Source organism: Choloepus didactylus, chromosome 1, assembly GCF_015220235.1.
Source record: "Choloepus didactylus isolate mChoDid1 chromosome 1, mChoDid1.pri, whole genome shotgun sequence".
Lineage (NCBI taxonomy): Eukaryota > Metazoa > Chordata > Mammalia > Pilosa > Megalonychidae > Choloepus > Choloepus didactylus.
In genome coordinates this window covers 216,301,685-216,322,461 of record NC_051307.1, presented here as the reverse complement: position 1 = coordinate 216,322,461, position 20,777 = coordinate 216,301,685, and the positions used below count along the sequence as shown (strand labels likewise).

Here is a 20,777-nt window from a genome sequence, read left to right as displayed (position 1 = left end):
CCCCCTCTGTCTACAATGCATTCTTCACCAGCAGCCAGTGTGTCATTGTAAAATAGAAATATAATTGTGTCACCCCTTGGTTTAAAACCTTTCCATAGTTTCCCATTCATATTTAGAATAAGCATATTAATAATCTGGTTTACCCATCTAAAAGATGATAAAAAGCGAAAGCAGAGATGCCAGTTAGGAAGCTCTTGTGGTGGTCCAGGTCAGGGACCATGGTGGCTTGACTGGGGAGTAGCAGTGGGCCTGGAAAGAGATGGGATATGGAAGTAGAATTTTAAAAACTTGGGGATGGATTGAATGTTTTTATGCAGTTTTAAAATCTCATCAGAAATTTTTGTAAATGTCACTCTGGTTTCTCAAGAGCAAGGCATTCAAAACCAACAGTACTGTAACAAGTATCTGTTGACCCTCTGCCATACATCAGGAACTCTGCTAGAAATTCAGAAAGGAGAAAAACAAGGTTCTTTGCCCCAGGGAGCTCACAATCCAATAGGAATGAAAAATATGAAAATAAATAGACTATATCAGTTTGATAATTATAACAGCAGACTCATCTACAAGTCAAGGAGGTGATGACATCAAGGCTCGAATTAAAACTTAAGAAGAATATGAGTTCTGACACAGGGGGCAGGGTGAAAGCATTCCAGGTAGCATAACATCTGCAAAGTTATGGCAGTGTGAAACTTTATAGTGTGGTCAGGAATTATAGATAATATAATATGTAGAAGATAAGCCTAGAGAGGTAAGCAGAGCCAGATAATGAAGAGTGTTTTAGGCCAAATCAAGATGCTGGACTTTTTCCTATAAACCAAGGTTTCCCAAAGTATATTCATATCACTCATGTTGCTATGTCCAACATCATTTTAGTAACATATAGACAAGTCTGTATTAGTTAAATAGTAACACATTTTAATGTGTTTCACATAATATATAATTTAGTATATCAAGCCTATGATACAAAGTTTCCTTTCAAAATAAATGTATTTATGTTAAGTGAGTCAATTTAAAGAAAAATATCAAGTGAATCATAGTACAAGTGGATAGATATGGGACACATCATGAAAATGAATGCAAAGTTGGACAGGGAAGACCCCTTGAAGTAGTTTCAGTAGGGAAACGACATGGTAGGATTTGCTGTTGATCATTCTCATGGCCAGGACAAGAATGAAAAGTACTCTTGTGTTCTTGAAACAAGTCAAGAGGCCCTTCTGTAGTGGTCCATGGAAGCAAAAGTGTAAGCTGGGACTCAAATAGTGGATGTGTGAATTGGAAAGTCTGAGCAGATTGAAGAAATTTCCAGGAGGTAGACATCAATTGCACTTGGCAGTTGAGGCACAAGAATGAGGAAACAAGGACCCAGGATGACTTCCAAGTTTCTAGCTTAAAGGTCTGAGTAGATTGTTGCCACCAGCTATTCCTAAGAGCCCCTGAAATTTGTAGATCAGTATACATTTTAACTAGTTGCATTCTTCCTTATGTTGCAAAGCAAAAATTCTTTCTGATTCTAAGTGAAGTGAGGATTTGGGAGTTACCTCGTTAGTTTCTGATATCAGGTAGAGTCAGTTTTTGGAACTTGAGTATTTGAATGTGTTTGAGTATATCTCTCTCTCACTTGGTCCTGTAGAGCTGGAACCACCAGCCTCACTCCCTTAATCAATCCCAGGTCAACATCTAACAATCCACAAGGCCAAAGGGACAATTCATGAATGAATTTCTGCTAAATATTGGTCTTAAAATCCCCAGATAGTTTGAGCTATGCCTCTTTAGTTCATAATTCTCATTTTCCTGGTTAAAACTTTTCTGTATAAAGATTGATTTCATTCAACAGAAGAGCATTTGGGGAAGGGGGTGGAATAGGAAGAACTACGTACGTTGACTTGAAGCTCGCCTCCCTGCAGTATACCTGTATTTGCCAGAATTCTGGCAAAAGGAAACAAGTGAAGGCTTTCCTGTCTGAGACTTGACAAGAGGTGAAAGAGTAGGCGCTGTGAGATTTAGCAGTCTTTTTTTTTCCTCTCTCATGCAACATCTTTCAGGAGTTTCCCTACCTAAAAGACTTGTATCACATATTCAAACTAATTCCCAATGTAGCCTTTTTCAAGGTGCTTTTGGAATCAGTTAAGGAATCTGAGTCAGGTTTGATGATGAGATACAATTCTTTCTGTAAGTGGAAGTGAACCATACCTGCTGTTCCTTGTCTTCTACCATACAGTTCCAAAATCTGCTTTCTGGTTCTGAACCCTGTGCATTTCCATGTTCATGAGTTCTAAGCATCATGGTAAAGAATGTTAAACAGTGCACTCGCTCAAGCATTAATGCAGCTCTGGTCTTTTTCTTTTCCCTTAGGTATTTATGGGCCATCGGTAAAAATGTCTGGAAGAGATGGAAGAAAAGGTTTTTTGTATTGGTGCAGGTAACTCTTCAACTCTAATATCATTCTTAAAAGGCATCAGTATTAAAGATTTAAAAGGATTAATTAATGTTTTTAATTGAAATATATAAAGTGCACAAAGTTTAAACATTTAGCTCAGTGAATTATATATCCATGTACCCACCATTCAGAGGAAGATATAGAACATTTCCAGTACCCTAGAAGGCTCCCTTACGCTTCCTTTCCCTTTTTAAAAACCACTTTAAAATAAAAAATGAATGCATGCTCATATACAGATGTGTATAAGTAGGAAAGTAGACTCCATCCCTGCCCAATCCCCTCTCCAGTGATGGAGTATCCCAGAGACAGAGTATGCATGTGCCTGGTTGGGGCAGTAGGGATGTTAACATTGTTTTATAAAAATTTGGTATTTTTAAAGGCACTGAGATAGCTATTATGAGAAAAATTAGAGCTTAGTTGGATTTTTTACGTCAACCTTATTGTGTAGTATGTTTGATTGCGGAGAAGCACTCCACTCATCTTGGTGCCCAGGGCTTCCAAAGGCCTGAAGTGAGCTCCCCTAACTATATGAACAGTCTGGAATGTAGCTTTCCAGATAGGTGGACATTTTTCTTAACCAAAGTTAATCAACTCTTTGTTGTTCAACAGCTTGCTTTTTCACAGAAGTTATTGTGGACATTTTTCCATGTTCAGAATATGCTCTGGCTCTAATACCTGTAGAGTCTTGCTTTTTGATGGACAATTTGGACAGCTTTGCTGCAAAGAACATCTGTGTGTATATAGATGTAGATGCAGATGTTGACATTAATGATCCATTAATAATATATTGATAATAACTTTGCTCTCTTGCATGTTTCTCTAGGATAAAAATGACCAGAAATATACCTGTCCTTGAAAAGCCTTTTTTGTTTTTTCAGTTGGTTGTTTGGTTTGTTGCACCAAGATTTTTCAGTTTACAAAGGAATTTGCCATTGCCTCTGCAGATCATTTAAACTACAGTCCAATTTGCAAAAATTTAATTTATGCTCCTATCTGAAAGACATCACAAAGTGAGTCAAGTTGTAATTTAGTGACTAAAAGTGCTTATTGGATGTGTTAACTATGAGCATTGATTAGTATTTAGAGCACTTCCAATTCTGAAATTTTTCTATAAAGTAACTCCCTCTTAGATCTAAATGGACCTTGAAAATGCCACTAACCCTGAGTGTCTAAGACTATCTTCTGCAAATCTACTCAAGTCTCTTCTTATAGCCACTAAATGCATCTCTTTATGGCTATAAGCAAGAGGTAATCTTTGCTTTCATTAACATTATGGGGTACAACAAACCTTATGAGTAAATTAGCAAGAAGGAAAACTTTGGAATGATATCCACCCCCTAATGTAATCCAGGACTAAGCAATGGAAGACATTTCCTCTTGAGACATGTTTCCTCAGGCTATCAAATGACCAATATTTATTGAGCACCAACTTTGTGTAGGCCACACTGGTAGGACATAGAGAAGCATTAGGAGACTGGTCTCTCATCTCCAGAAAGGCATCAGTTAGAGTTCTTTAGATGCAAACAGCAGAAACAGACTCTGACTAATTTAGGTAAACACGTAGATATTTTGGGAGGTTCTGGAGATAGTTTGTGGGATTGTTGAAAAGGCCAAATGACCTGTCGTCGTAAGACAGGGCCTACAGCAGTTCCGCAAATCTGGGTGGTGGGAACCATAGCCGGTGTCTTCCATGTGGTTATAGGACAAAATTGACTATGACCATTTCCTGTCCTCACATCACTCCTCTTGAAGGCCAAACTTCATATTGGTCCTACTTGAGTCACACGCCCAACTTTTAGCAGGGGCAGGGTATGGCCCTTTGATTGACAATTCCACTGAGCAGCCTCCAATGTAAAATCAGGATGTTTTGACTAACTAATATAATTAAAAACTAAAAATAATTACCAGCAAGGGGAAAGGATGCCAGGCAGGAAAAAGCAGCTGATGTACACTATAAAAGGAGTCCAATATGATGGGAAAAAATGCTGCATAAAAAGAGGCAGTGCTGAGTTATGGATGGTTCTCCCTGCTCAGTGCTCTTAGCATGGCATCCTCTCTTAAAGTCACTTGTATGCATGATTGACCTCCCCTAGTTGACTGAAAGCTGTTTCAGGGCCAGTTCTGTTTCTGATTCATCTTTGTGTCACTCCTCCTTTACCCCGGTGTGCACACACACATCCCCCAGCCCAGCGTTTGGCATAGGCATTCTGGAAGCATTTGGTAGAAGAAAGAAGGAAAAAGAAGAGAAAGAAAGAGAGCATAGGCAATGCCTCTGGCAGTTCTGAGAACAGAATGATTGTGTGGGCTGGAAAGTGGCCGGTGACACCTTCACAGGGGAAGTGGAACAAGCAGTCCTCTAGCCGTGAGCTGAAGTCTCCCCCTGCACTTCAAGGTGGTCCACTGGACACACAGTTCCTCCTTGCGAACCTCTGAAATGGTGGAGTACTTGGGAGAAGCAGCTGACCTGTTACTTTCAAAGAACTTTCGTGGAGGGTGGCAGGGGGGAGACTCTTTAGGAAATAACAAGAAGAAATGTGCTGAAAATATCAGTGGAGCCATGCCTGTACACTGTAGAGTGAACCAAAAAGAGATGATGTTTTTCGGGCAGTACAGCTGGAGCCCAGATGTTCCAGGGCTTTCGCACTGAACCTTCTACAACAGAAGATGAGAACTGCACAGTAGCTAAAACCAAGCTCTGTGCTCACTTCTGGAAATCATGCAAAGCTCTTTCCTATAAGAACAGGAAAAAGAATCGCAGGATCTCGTGAAATTTTTCAATAGTCTGTACACAGGATTCTCACTAGCATTAAAGAGCATTGAGGGACATTGGGTAAATCAGTCCCCCAAATTAAACCTTCTGTTTCAACCTAAATTATTTTCCTCCCTTAGCAACCTCTGTGGCCTGCAGGGGTGAAGACAGCCCCACCTCCCCAGAGGTCACGGGGGAGCCAGGATGGGAACTCAGGTCTTCTGTTCCTATTCTTGTCCTATTCACAATAATAACTTAACACAATTTTGGTGGCCTACATGGAAGACACTGGATTATTTTTGGATTCCTCCCATTTTTTCCTTCTCACTACTAAGTGATTACCTTTATAGGCACTTTTTCAAAATGATAATGAAAACCTCACCCCTTATGAAACACCCCAGTGCCAACTGAGTTTAAGGAGAGAGGTTCCAGGTCCTGGCCCCAAATCAGGTGAAGCCGGAATATTCCAAGTTGTCTGAAGAGAAGGAGGGTCTTCAAGCAGTGCCAAGCACTGCGCAAGAGCTGCATACAATGTTGAATTCAGTCACACATACCGATGGTTCTCTGTTTCTTTACACTGAATCTCAACACTAAAGTGAAAACAGGAGAACTACTCTGGTCAAATTTGCAGTGGAGAGGAGAGAGCTGGGGGAAGAGGCAGATTCTCCTAAGCCTCCCTCTCATCTCCCCAGGCAGCCTCAGGGAGAGTCTGTGGAGGACAGTGTGAAAACCACACAGTAGGAAGTAGGTCCCAGTGACTTACTGAATTTTTTTTCCTTGCCATTCAAATGTTAGGTCTCTTGTGGAGTATATTTCATAGAGAGGTGGCAAGACCAAATTAATTTCCAACATGATTATGAATTCCATTAGATTGAATTCAAGGAAACTTATTTGAAAAACCGAAGAGGGAAAGAACTTACCTAACACTAGTCTTCCCAAAATGTTCTCCCCTCCCTTCTTTCTCTCTATTCTGTTCCCCTCACTCCCTCCTCACTCACTCCCCTCCCTCTCTCTTTCTTCCCCCCGCCCCCGCCCAGTCCCCCTCTCCCTCTCTCTCCCCTCTCTCTTTCATTCATACTGTCTCTCATACAGAGTCTACTTTTTTGTCTGGCGTGCAGAACTATTAAAATTCTCCCTAAGTGAGATTTCCTTTTAGTGCCACTACTTTGGGGAACCAAAAGACAGACTGTAAATGGACTTCCTACTAGCCAGGGACAAAGGACAACGTCAGAGGGGTGTAGAACCAAAGCAGCAATTCGCATTTTTAAGGATCAGGGCTAAAATTATTATTCATACAGCTGGAGTCTGCCCACCAACTGTGAAGGGAATGAAGCAGTTGAAGGGCGTTTCTGTGCCACAGACTTTAGATCGTCGTTCTCCAGGTGTGAGCCTGGGCCTCCTATATCAGGTACTGTTTAAAATGATTCCAGACTCCCATCCAGAAGGCTCTAATGCAGTAGGCCTGGGATGGGGCCCAGGAATGAATATGTTTAACAAATAACCAAGGAGATACTGATGCTGGTGGTGCAGAGCCCCTCCTCCCTTGGAGAAATACTGCCTTAGGGGCCAATATCCTTTTTAAAGTGAAGTTCCCCATTCTCTTCAGACCAGATGCTCTGGGAGTCTGTGCTGTCCTACAGAGCCAGTCATCAGAGGAGCTAAATAGATGATTTTATGCAAATAGCATGACAAAGACTCTTCAGATGTGTTCCTTGAAATTCCAGTACATGCCTTATGAACATGGCTGCAGAACCTAGCCCAGGATCAAGGGGAAATGGGTCCTATTTGAGAATGGGGCCATGGTAAAGACTCAACACATTGATTTCCACTGCTAGTAACTCGAATGTGACCCAACCAGTGCTAATGATAAGGGTGTCCATTCCGTAGAGCTGCACTTGGCAGCCTGAACTCCCACCCCCGCCTCGGGTGTGTGAGGGGAGGAGGGAAAGCAGGGCCACTCATCATACCAGGCTGGAAAAATCCCACCACTATTATCTTTTTTTATTAGGGAAGTTGTAGGTTTACAGAAAAAATCAGGAAGAAAATACAGAGTTCCCATAGATCCTTCCCCCCTTATTAACGCCTTGTGTTAGTGTGGTACCTTTGTTACAACTGATGAAATAATAATATTGTGCTATTAACTATAGTCTGTGGTTTACATTAGGGTTCACTGTTTGTGTCGTACAGTCCTCTGGGGTTATTTTGTAAAAATTTTCATTTTAGTAACATATTTACAACCTAAAATTTCCTCTTCTAGCCACCTTTATCATCTTTTTATTTGAAAAGATTTTCTGTCTATGAGCAAAAGATTTCTGGAGAAAAATCTGTTTCTGATTTGTCTTTGGCCAAAGTATTTCTGAGGAACTTTCCCCATTTTAGCACCATAGGAGCAATAATACTCTGTGGCTCTTCTAAAATACCAATACTCCTATGTTTACATGGTCACGTAGAGCTTACAAAGTATCCATCAAGTTGGTCTTCACAACCTCTCACAGTGAGGACAAGTTTTATCCCCATTTTACATTAGAAGACACAGGGTCAGAGAGGTAAAGGGACTTGTCTAAGATCACGAGACTCACAAGAAGCCAATGTGAAACTTCAACACAGTTTTCTGACATGGAGCACTTGGATGCGGCTGGTGCCCAAGAAATGTATGCTTATACAATGTTCTAGGACTCGGCTGCCTTGCATCTGATGGAACCAGTGTGGTGCCTAAATCCATGTCCTCTGTTTCTGATTCCCTACAGAGAATATAATGACTAAAAACTCTGACTGTTCCAGCTTTCAGAAAAACCACTATATCTGAAAGAGATAAGATATGGTCAGATAATGTAAAATGCCTTAAAATACAGCAGTAGTCACCCGGGAATACAATATTAATTAAGTTAACTAATAAATGTAAGTAGCTGAGTGATTTATAACTCTGAATGAATGTTCGTTTTCCCCACTCAACTTCACAGTTGCCCTATAGGGTATTTATATTTATGCCTGGTTGCAAAGGACCAAAAGTCAACCCAAACTAATTTAAGTGTTAAAAGGGGGATTATTTTATTGATTATCTAATTAAATAAGTAATTAATTGAAGAATCTTCTAGTGTGGGGCTAGGTCCAGGACTCAAACGGTGTCTTGAAGGCTCAGTCTCCCTGGCTTTACTCTCAGGCAGGCTCTCTCCGTATGGTGGACTCCCAGCCATTCAGGGCTCACAACAGCTTAGCATCCTGAACTTAGCAACCTGAACAAAAAGCTGCTTTTCCACAACAGTTCTAGCAGAGACCCTAGCTCAGTTTTCATTGGCCTGATACAGACGTGTGCCATCCCTGCACCAATCAACTGCAGCCAAGAGGATGTGAGGCTGGTTGGCCAGGCCTAGGTCCCGGTCCCACCCCAGCACCCCCCACCTCTTGTTGGAGGAGCAGTTAGCCCTACACAAAGCACATGGGCTCAGAGTAGGCAAGAGGTTTGTTCCCCAAGGAAAATCAGGGTCCATTGCCTGAGGGCCATGAGTACTGTGAATGCAAACCCAAGAAAAGTCCCCCAGATGTTATCATCGTCCCCATTTAAAGATAATAAAGCTGTGTCCCAGAGACGTTAACTGAGCTGCCCAGGGTCACAGAGCTAGAAAGTCATGCATCCGAAAATCAAATCCGAGTCTGTTTAGCCCCAAAACCTGTCTTGTTCCACTCCACCAAATGGCCTTCACATCAATGTCAATCAGGAGTGTGGGGTTTAAGCTTCATGTTCCTTCATTCACATCATTTTAAAAATGATCATTAGTCCCCAAAATTTTGTATTTCACGTCATAAAAATTGTTCTCCATCTTTCAGATCTTGATTCAGTCAGCCACTGCTTTCTCATGTAAACTTTCCCCAGCAACTCCAACTAGACCAAATCCCCAAGCTCTTAGAGCATCAGGTACCTCTTTTTAATATTTATCAGCACTAAATTTACACATTTCAGACATAATGTGATTAATGTCTGCCTTCCCAACTAGATATGAGAATTATGTCTGTTTTTGCACATCTTTAAATTCCCTGCACCAAATATGGTAGCTAAGAATTTGTTGAATGAATGAATGAACCTGCCCTGAATAAAGAATTCTCTTCTTTATTTTAACCCCAGTCAAGGACCAAGCTGAGTCAATCTAAGGGAACGGTGATAACAGTAAGGAGAGGGGATTTAGACAAAATGCATTCTATTGTTAGTTGCACATCCAAGTATTTTAGTTCTCCTTGGGTGATGGGAGGGAAGGGAGAGAAGGGTTGGGGACATAAAAAGACAGACCTTATCTCACAACTGGACTCCAGTTGCTTGATATAATTGCAATGCTGGGGCAGTCTTAAAGTTCTGGATAGTTCCTGTATGTTGACAGTGGTTTTCAAACTTTACTGAGAAGCCTATGAAAAATGTAGCTTCCCAAGACCTGCCCTGACATAAGATTCTGATGCAATTAGCCTGACTCAAAGAATCTGCATATTTATAGCCCAATCCATCCTCCCCACCCCCCACTCTAATGTAGGTAGCCGCAGTCTCCTCTGAGAAGCATTTCCTACCTTGTCCTAGTTTTAAAAAGTGGGTAGGACCTGAGCTCAGGGATTCCTTATTGAATCTCAGCCCCAGAGTTCGAAAGGGCACTTGTGTATCTGAGGTCCAGCCACCTTTAAAACAAACCTTTGTAGACTCAGAAGTCCCAACAGTCCATCCCAGGATTCCATGAGAAGGTTCATACCTGATGGAAATCCCAATGTATAAAAATCTGGTCCTTTAAGCCCTTCTCTCCAAAGTGCACGTTCAGTTATCTGCTGGGCATTGGGGATCACTGTGTTTTCTGTTGTTCTAGTCCAGCCCTTCTGATAGGGGTGGCTGATTTTCTGACTTCTAACTTGTATTCTAGGCTCTGGCATGCCATTCTGACAACAGATTGCACTGTCTCATTAACTTTTAACCAAAGGACAGTTCAAATAGAATACTACTGTGAAAGAGAAGCATGCCTTTCATTGAGAATAGCTTTCGCTTAGTGAGGTTTTAAAAAAAAAAAAGTTTTAAAAATATTTAAAAGTTTTGGAAAAAATCAAAAAGCTTCCAAATTTTTCCTATTCCCCCAAATTTTAATCACTCTAGAAACTGAAGTTCTCCAAACAACTTGCAATAATTCAGATTATTCAGAGAGAAATAACTTTTTCTCTCTGTTATTTCCTAAAGTAAGTTGCTAAATACTAAATTAAAATACTCCTGATAAACCTAACTCAAGTTTATTTTAGCCCAGTTTGTCAGAAACAGTTTCAGCAGTACAACCAGAAGAGGGCAGCAGCACACAGAGCTCCAAGCAGGAAGCAGTTAAAATAGAGAAGGAAAAATCAAAAGTACAAGCTGCCAAGTAATAAGTAAATGCACGCATCTGCAAATAATACCTTTTAGTTGTGATATCTTTCTGATCTCGACTGAGTATCAGCAGCTCTCTTTTTGTTCAGGATGTCACTTGAACAAACAATGTTGTCTCTGATGCTTCATCAAGAGGTAAAATCACCACAACAACCGTTTCAGCTTTATTTGCAGACCGTATCACGCTTGGAGTTGTGGGGAATGCATTATCCATAGGACTGATTACAGGTTGGAAAGGGCAGGCACTGTGCTTCTAGTTACATGCAAATCTAGGGAGAAAAAACTTCCTTATTGGATCACACAAACTCCACCTTCTGGAACCAGTCATACTCAATATATGCCCGTTAGATGGTAGATTTTGCTTATGGGGATGGGAATATAACTGAGATACATGACTCCCTAGCCTTGCCGTCAAAGGATTTATAATCTAGTGGGCAAAAACACCTGAAACAGTACTCAGCTACTCTGTATTAGAATGTTAGTGCCCAATTGTTTACACAAATGCGTAGATTGAGTGTTTACAATGTGAATGTCACACCCTGTGTGTAAAGCCTTTTAAGTGCTCAATTAATCCTCCAGTAACAAGAAGAAGGAGGTATTTTTATCATCTGCATTCTACAAGTGAGGACCTGAAGCCTAGAGGGGTGACAGCTAACTAGAGCTGGGATTGGACCCCAGGCCTACCTGACCCCCAAGCTTGACTCTTAACCCTTCTTTTTAGGAGAAGTGGCTGTTGTTGGTTGTTCTAATTATAAAGAAGTAAAGTATCCACTTATGCATCCACTTCCAAAAGTACTGTTAGTGATCCAGCCCAATGTTCCTTGATTCCCATCAAGGCCTTACAACAAAAGAAAGCTGGTTCTGCAAACCTTTGTGTTTGGGGTCATGAAACGGTCCCTGTAATGGATTGTGGTGATGTAGCACAATATTGTGACTGTAATTAATACCACTCAAGCGTTGGCTTAAAAAATGGTTAAAACAGGAAATTTTGTGTTCCGCATATGTCACCACAATATAATTGATTGACTGACTAACATAAAAGAAAAAAGAAAAAAGAAACCCTAATCAAGCAGTAAAGTTTTCATCAGGAACCAACAGATGGCAGCAGCAGATCAACCAACCACCAAAAACATCCTCCTGGGAACAAGCCTCACCTCCCAGCTCGCACCTTCAAGCCTGTGACCCTTACTTACTGCAGAAGATCTGTGCTGGGCTCAAGAGGGCCGATTTCTTATCTCCGTTAAGAAAAAAAAAGAAAAGAAAGAAAGATGAATCTCACTATGGAAGAGACTTTAAAATGTCCCCAGTTGTGGTTTAAGTTCACTTGGAAAAATGTCTCTTGTAATAAAGGCAACTAAGGGATGAGGGACGTGACATCCCATTTGCCAAGACATTTGACATCCGTGGATGGTAAATATGCCTGTGAGCTTTTAGCCAGAAGCCGGGAGGATGCTCACTCTCCCACAGGCTCCGCAAACACGAGCCAGGGGTGGAAATCCTCCGTATATACGTTCTGGATGCGCCTCAGTGACAGGTCCTGGAGCCGGGCCTGCAGCTACAGGACAGCCATGCAGCCTCAGCAGTGGAAGGCGAGTGTCAGGCAGATGGTACCTCAATCAAGTGAGAGCTGCCACTCAGGGCCACGGTGACAACCCCAGGCCATCCCAGGCTGGGGATTGCCCTACTGTGACTGGCACCTCGCAACGGAGCCCTCATTGCTTGTGACAGGGAGTCAGTCCTGCACTTGCCTAAGATTAAGGGGAGACTACAAAGCAACCCAAAGCACTCATTTAGTGGGAGGAGGGAACGGAAAAAACAAAACATGTTGGTAGATGCTGAGAACTAGCCTGCAAAACATAAAATGCTAAGAAAAACAGTAACGCATATATACATGAGTGCCCAGTTCCTAACTTCTGGCAGGCCTGCTTTGTCTCCGCATTTTAGCCAGGGCCGTAGTAATGCTAGGTAGCGACCATGAAGTTGCTGATATACAACCTGTTTTGACTCTAAAAAATAGAATTTATTATAATAATAATAGCAATAAGGATAGTAGGTACTTACTAAGTGCCAGGAACAAATTTTGAGTTCATTCCACTTATGAACTCATTCAATCCTTATAATAAGTCAGTGAGGTAGATTGTTTGATTATTCCCAGTCTACATATGAGGTGACGGAAGGACCAGAGAGGTTAAGTAACTTGTTCAAAGTCACACAGGCCTAGATGGCAAAACTCAGTTTGAACCCAGCTACTGAGTCCAGGGCCTCAGGGAAGAGAACGTGGTTGAATGAGGAGGGTTTCTTGGGGGAACTTTCCTGAAGGTTTCTAGAGAACGAACATCACAGTCTCTGTTTTTCATCCCCAGGTCAGTCAGTACACATTTGCCATGTGCAGCTATCGGGAGAAAAAAGCAGAGCCTCAGGAACTTCTACAGCTGGATGGCTACACTGTGGATTACACTGACCCCCAGCCAGGTACACACCCAACCTCAAGGCCTTGAACCCATGAAACTCTCCACCTTCCCGTATCAGCGGACCACTACTCCTCACAGGGCACTTACTCTGTGCGAGGCACTAGGCCGAGTTACTAGGGATTCAGGGGTGACCACGACAGCCACAGAACCGATTTGTATGGAGTTTCCATTCTGGTTGATTAAATGCCATTCAAATCAAAGTCTTCGGTTTTACTCAAGAGATTTTCTGCTTTAAAACAAAAAAAGAAGACATAATATATTTTTCTTTTACATACCTGGTGGCGGGGAATAGCCAAAAGCCCACATCATGTATGTATTCCACCTTAGACTGATGAAAAAGAAATCTCTGAAAAAGGACTCATGTGTGCGTGTGCACACATGCGTGCATGTGAGTGTTTCACCGGTGATGTTTGGGCTTGGCTGTATCATATCTCTGTATCTGAATGAGCCTGCCCTGCACATCCGTATCTCCTGCTTATAATTCAAGAGCTAATAAGGTTAGCCAATGGCACTTTTAAAGAAGGACAACCATAAATATCTTTTTTTTTTCCCTGAAGACACCAATCCACAAGCATAAACATCCAAGCCTTATGTAACTAAGGGGATCACACTAACAGTATTTCTTATAAATTCTTCATTGCCTGAGTTCTACATCCTGCCCACTCACACCTCTCCCTCCACCCATTTTATCTTTTCTCTTAGAAAAAAAATGAATAGAAATCAGTCTCAACGAACCTTCAAAATGGGCGGGGGGAGCGCAAATTCATTTCAGCATATTAATGAACAACAAGCACCAACAGCCCTCTCCCAGAGAAGTTTATTTTTATGCCAAATCTGCACAAGGGAAGCGTTTCCAACCATACTGCATTATTTGGCCCAAAACCTTTTTTTCTATTCCCATATTGCTCTTCCACATGCAACAAAATACACATAAAAGAAAAACAGAGTTTGAGAGAAGATGGGGTGTTAACCTGAGAAGGTGTGGCAGAGAAAGCCTAAGGTCCAGCCCACTTAGAAAACTTAGCACCTTCAGAATTCCAACCCGGAGTGAAGGGACCGGCCCACCCCCTTGGATTTCCATTTGTACTTTGCCTCCTGCCGGCGTGTGATTCAGAGATGACCACATAAGGCAGGAGTTAAAAGCTCTGCCTGGAAATCCTTCATAATGAATAGACCCTACTCATTTGAAGCAAACAATTTCCTGCAACATTTCATTGAAAAGACGTGGCTCCTGCATTCAGAACCTAAGCCTCAGGACGGTGTGTGATGGTTTGTGTTCTCCTCAGATCATTAGGTTCCCTTTAAAGAATTAGATTTAGTCTTTTCCTAGTACTTACATTTCAAGGGTAGATATTAAAGTGGGAGGCTAAAGAGCCAAGAAGAGAAGGAAAAACAGTGCCACCTTATGACAGTAATTCCTTTGAAGCCAGTTTGAACTCATTTTCCTTCACGTGATTGCATTTGGCCCTCACAACAATCCCAGCAAGTAGATTGGACCAGGGCTATTGTTCCATTTTGTAAATGAAGAACCTGAGATTCTAAGAGGTTAAAGGATTGCTCAAGACTGCTCCGTGGCAGAGCTGGGACTCGGGATCTAATCCACATCACCCTTTGGCATTTGCAGTAAAACAGAGCTAAGTGTACAGCTATAGAAAAGCTATAGAAGTTATTTTATTTTATGAAAGGAGAGTTCTCTGTGGTGGGGAGGGTAAGAGAGGGGGAAAAGCTGTTCTATCTACATGCAAAAGGAGTTACCATGCACATATACTTTGAAAGCTTTTCTTTCTTTCTTTTTTTTTTTCCACATTGATCCCATGGGATATCATTTACAAATTTCTTTACCAAAGATGTAAACGGAAAGTTAATTTACTGTGTTCTTGAAAATAATAAGCCCCTTTTTCTCTTTGCCTTTCCGTGTGACAAGTCGTATTTATTTCCAAAGTAATGTTTGATTGAAAAATGGAGATTTAAATACTCCCAATTGTCATAAGAAAACTCTGTCTTAGAATTTCTTAAAGGATGCTTGTTAAAATTAGAAGTTCCTGGGCCTCTCTCCTAAGCCATGAACCAGAATGGGGGCGAGCAGCATCTGCATATTTAAATAAGTGCTGCGTGGAGCGGGGGGGGGGGGGGGGGGGGGGGGGGGGGGGGAGTTCTTTTGCATTGTAAAGTTTGCAAGGTGGAGATCTAAATAATGTATGTTTTAGTTTTAGGCATGTCCCGGGAATTCGAGGAGGCTCCTTAACTTTTCCTTGGAAAGTGAGTGTACAGATGGAGAAGGGCTTCTGAATCCACCTATCCCCATCCTACACTTGGCTTTATCAAGGTTGGCCCTGGAACCAGGTGGTAGAGATGTTTTTGGGGCACGTACTCTTGTAGGCCTTTCTTTACCTGTTTAGGGTCCTTGAAGTGGGGACTTGGTAAATAACTGGTGTAACTTTTTACACACATACGTATCCATTTGAAGCTAAAAATTATGATCCTTCACTTTGCCTTTCCCTGGGTATGGTTCAGAAAGCATGCCAAACTCTCTCCATTCCCATTAGATTAAGAAATTATTACATCTTCAAATAAAGGGATAGCCATTCTGAGTAATTCAATGGCATAATTCATCGAACAGCTAAATTAATCTTAGACAACTCTGTATAGAGTCTTTTATCATATAAATAGACTCCGCCCATGCGGGTTGTTGGAACACCAGTCTCTCCCAGGGAGCTGGCCGGCATCCCCTTGCCTGACCTGCCTGCATCCATCTGAGTCTTGGCATCTCACTCTTGACAGGTCAGCACCTGTGGGACTGTGCTCCACGTTCTCCCTCACGCAGTGTCACACATCACGTTTTGCAGAATCCCCAGGAACAGCTGCTTTCTCTAGGACTCTGCTGCCCTCTCGGCAAATGTCGACATTCACTTTGCTTTCTCTCTCTCCCCTGGTTTTCTTTGGACTGTGCCACTCCTCTCCTTCTCCTCCTCCATGTGGCCTTGACCTCTCTTGCTTTCTGCACTCTCTGTTGCTTTCCACTGCGTTTGTTGTCATTGCTTCTGCTTTCGATGTTTCCCTTTGCCCTTGCTCACTCTAGGATCCGGTCTCATTCTGCTGCTCCTAACCCACCCTCCGGGGGTGGTGGCTGGGGCCAGACCCGGGTCTTCAAGCTTTGCAGAGGCATCGCACAGTGGTTACAAGCTGTGGAACTAGACAACCTGGGTTAGAAGCCCAGCCCAATCTCTTACAGCCTAGCTGTGTATCCATGGGCTGGTTATCACCTTCTCTGTGCCTCCGTTTCCTCAGCTATAAAGTGAGAATCCCAGGACTGACCTCATAGGACCGTTAGGAGGATTCGATAAAAATCTGAAAACCGCTTAGCTTCTTTCTATCTCTCCCTCTGAATAACTGCACAGTGGAGAGAGTATCTGTTTTCTAGAGGTAATCCCTTTAACTGATTTTCTGACAGTAGCTCCAAGAACATAGCATCCCCATCCCCAGCAGGCCCTGGTGGTGGAGCAGAGAGAAATGCCCTTCTAGAGATATCTATCCTGGCATTCACTGATAATAGCAAAGTAGCTTATCCCAAGAGTTTCCATGAGATACAGAAGGACTGTCAAGCCGCTCTTCCTTTTAGCCCCATGGTGCTCAGTTTTCAGGGCATAAAGCATTCCTCAAAGCTCTTCCTCTCTTTCCTACCAGAATGTTCTTTCTTATCACACTATCCATTAGTTTCATTAGGTTTTCCCAGCTTACTAACCAAATCATATTTAAAATTCCTTCATAAGAAATTAGGGAAAATATTTCCTCATAATCGTAACCACCAAAAAGCTTTTATTAAAGCTTTATTGATGTTGTACCACTAGACCCTCTAGATAAAGAAGTGCCTTTTTATCATTCTCAATTCCTGGCAATTGTAAATGCAAGACAACCAACATACAGCCACTCTTGCAGAATAGACACCAGAATTAAAGTTAATAGCAAATGGAGAAGTCTTAATGTCACCAGGAATCTTTTCCAATGCCAAATGTCAAACAGGTTAGTGACTGGGCATTGTTGGAAATCTGGGTGTGCTAGTCACTAACTCATTCCCCCCTCAACTTTTAACTGATAATTGAGGGGATGATGAGGAGCCTGAAGAAGATATGAGGCTTTACTTCTGGCCAGAGAGTACCCAGTTACCCCAAAGTAAAAACTTATGGTATATTTTATCTGAGGCTGTGATGTAGCTTTGGCCTGAGCCCAAGAGGAACTTCCACCCACCTCTCTGTAAATCTTAACCTGGAAAACTGGCTGTGCAGGAATACAGAGCATTCATTCACTCAGTGTATATGTGTTGAACACCTACTGTGTGCGGTGCACTGTTCTAGGCACTAAGGATGCAACAATGAATGAAACAGACAAAAACTCCCACCCTTATGAAGTAAAGTAAATTGTGTCATTTTTCAGAAGGTGGTAAGTGCTATGGAGAAAAATTAAGCAAGAAAAGAGGAAGGGGTAACAAGGAGTGGAAATCAGGGAAGGCCTCAACCAGAGGGTGACATGTGAATGAAGACACGAAGGAGGTGAGGGCGTGAGTCATGCAGATTTCAGGAGTAAGAGCATTTGGGTGCAGAAACAGCAAGTGCAAAGGTGCTGAAGTGGTGACAGGCCTGGGGTGTTCAGGGAACCACAGGAGGCTGGTGTGGCTACAGTGAAAGAGAGAGAGAAAAAAACTAGGAGAGGAGGTCACACTTCCTCCTAGTGAAATGTGGAGCCACTGGGGAGTTTTGGACAGAGGAATGACATGATCTGACTCATGTTAAAATGATTACACTGGCTGCCTTGTTGAGAATGGATAATAGTGAGCAGCGGTGGAGACAGATCATTTAGGAGGCTTTAAAAATAATCCAGGCAGGAGATGTTGTGGCCAGATTCAGGGTGGCAACACTGGAGGTAAGAGAAATGGTCATTGTGGATCACACCCCCTTTATCTAGTGTATGGATGAGTGGAGGAATGGGGATAAAAACTAAAGGACAAATGGGGTGGGATGGGGGGATGATTTGGGTGTTTTTTTTTTCACTTTTATTTTTTATTCTTGTTCTGGTTCTTTCTGATGTAAGGAAAATGTTCAGAGATAGACTGTGGTGATGAACGCATAACTATGTTATCATACTGTGGACAGTGGATTGTATATCATGGATGATTGTATGGTGTGTGAATGTATTTCAATAAAACTGAATTTAATTAAAAAAAAAAGAGAGAGAAATGGTCAAATTTTGGTAATGTCTTGAATATAGAGGGAAAGCAGAGTCAAAAATGATATCAAGGTTGTAGGCTTGGGGGCAACTAGAGGAATGGGCTCAGTTTTACTGAGATAGAGAGGAAGTTTGGGAGGAAGACCAGAAGTTCAGTGTTGGCTATGATAAGCTTGAGATATCTGTCAGATACCCATGTGGAGAAGTCAAGAAAGTCCTTAGACATACAGGTCTGAAGTTCAAGGGGAGGTCCAAGCTGTGGATATAAAGGCGGGGGCCGTCAGCATACTCCAAGGTATTTAAAAGGGAGAGAGTAGAGATAAAGAAGAGAAGAGGTCCCAGGACAGAACCCTATATTTCCAATATTTAAGGTCAGGGAAAGGAGGAGGAACCAACAAGGGAGCATGAGAAGGAACAGCCAGGGAGGCAGGAGGACAATCAGTTTTCCTGGGAGCCAAATGAAGACAGTGTTTCAAAGAGAAGGGATGAGTGTCAAATGCTGCTGTGATAGAGTGATGGATTGAATAAAATGACTGGGAATCGGTTATTCGATTTAGTAATATCGAGGTCACTGGCGACCTTGGCAAAAAAGTTTCAGTGGGGCAGAAGCCCCATTGGAGTGGCTTTTAGGTAGGACAGGAGAAGCTCACCTCCTGTACTCAAAGCACAGTCTTGGGAGCGGCAGCACCTCATCACCTGGGAGCATTTTATTTTATTTTATTTTATTTTTTTCTAATCTTCATTTTATTGAGATATATTCACATACCACACAGTCATACAAAACAAATCGTACTTTCGATTGTTTACAGTACCATTACATAGTGGTACATTCATCACCCAAATCAATCCCTGACACCTTCATTAGCACACACACAAAAATAACAAGAATAATAATTAGAGTGAAAAAGAGCAATTGAAGTAAAAAAGAACACTGGGTACCTTTGTCTGTTTGTTTCCTTCCCCTATTTTTCTACTCATCCATCCCTAAACTAGACAAAGTGGAGTGTGGTCCTTATGGCTTTCCCAATCCCATTGTCACCCCTCATAAGCTACATTTTTATACAACTGTCTTCGAGATTCATGGGTTCTGGGTTGTAGTTTGATAGTTTCAGGTATCCACCACCAGCTACCCCAATTCTTTAGAATCTAAAAAGAGTTGTCTATATTGTGCGTAAGAGTGCCCACCAGAGTGACCTCTTGGCTCCTTTTGGAATCTCTCTGCCACTGAAGCTTATTTCATTTCCTTTCACATCACCTGGGAGCATTTTAGAAATGCAGAATCCCAAGCCCCACCCCAGACCTACTGTGTCAGCAGCTGCATTTTAACAAGATGCCCAGGCAATTCCTGTAGGCATTAAAATTTGAGAGTGCCTGGTATAGATCCCCCTTTTATTGTAAAGAGAAGAACCATAGGATAGATAGCAGCTGAAGGGAGAGGTGGGGTCAAGAGAGGATTTTTGCATTGCAGGTTGTTTGTGTTTAAAGATGAGAGAATATTATAATACTATATTTGTAGGCAGATGTTTGCCCAGCCAGCAGTGTGGAGATGGCTGCCTGCTTGACGATTCTGTCCTCAGTGGGACAAAGAAAAAGAAAAGAGCCCAGCTCAAAATGCCTCTTGAACATCGTGGCCCAACTCTGTGGCCAAGTGGGTATCAGACTCCCCACCCCCAGAGGCAGATAAGGTGCTTCACCTCTCCTCTGGCCTAAGGAAGAGCAACAGAGATTTCCTCTCTAAGAACTGAGTCCTGCTGAGCACAGTGCAGCCCAGCCTGGTAGAAGCCGTTCTTCCCTTTTATTCCAGGTTTGGAGGGCGGCCGAGCCTTCTTCAATGCCGTCAAAGAAGGAGACACCGTGATATTTGCAAGCGATGACGAGCAAGATCGCATCCTGTGGGTCCAGGCCATGTATCGGGCCACCGGGCAGTCACACAAGCCTGTGCCCCCGACTCAGGTCCAGAAACTCAACGCCAAGGGAGGAAACGTGCCTCAGCTGGATGCCCCCATCTCGCAATTTTGTAAGTAAATACTTAATTTTTTTTTTTTTAAATAGCCCTGTCGGTCAGGTATATCTTCTGAAATTGAGTTAGAAAATCTTGTTGCTTTTAAATTAAAGATGTATAAAATCAGGCTGGCTGAAAACAGAGAGTGAATTCAGGGGGACAGTTGGGACCAAAAAAAAAAGTTAGATGAAAGTAATTTTAAAGTGCAATACTTGACATTTTTCCCCCCAAGGACAAAGCAAAAGGAAGTAGAATATTCCTGTAGGTTTTAAGTAGATTTTTTTCTGTGCTCTGGTGAGTTTGGAATTCACAGCAAAACGTTATTTGTTTGAGTCCTTCAAATATAATATTTTATTTATGTCTTTTGTCTCATTTCTTCCTTTTAAAAGTAATTTAAAAATACAACTTGATTAAAAATAAATTTAAATCTGCGATTTAGAACCATTTAAAGATAAAAGACGTCATTATCACATGCAGTGGAGAGAAAGGAGGGGTCTAAAATCCCATTCTGAACTATG

General features: G+C 42.1%; 1 protein-coding gene across 14 annotated transcripts in view; it reads left to right on the top strand.

Moving 5' to 3' along the window:
- The window catches only part of CADPS (calcium dependent secretion activator), a 495,698-nt gene that overhangs the window by 323,598 nt on the left and 151,323 nt on the right, over positions 1–20,777 (top strand). For all 14 annotated transcript variants that reach the window (XM_037799564.1, XM_037799562.1, XM_037799591.1 and 11 more), the window contains exons 9-11: positions 2,353–2,419; positions 12,930–13,038; positions 20,062–20,274. In XM_037799564.1, the coding sequence (XP_037655492.1) occupies positions 2,353–2,419; positions 12,930–13,038; positions 20,062–20,274 (389 nt within the window). The remainder of the gene's footprint in view (positions 1–2,352; positions 2,420–12,929; positions 13,039–20,061; positions 20,275–20,777) is intronic.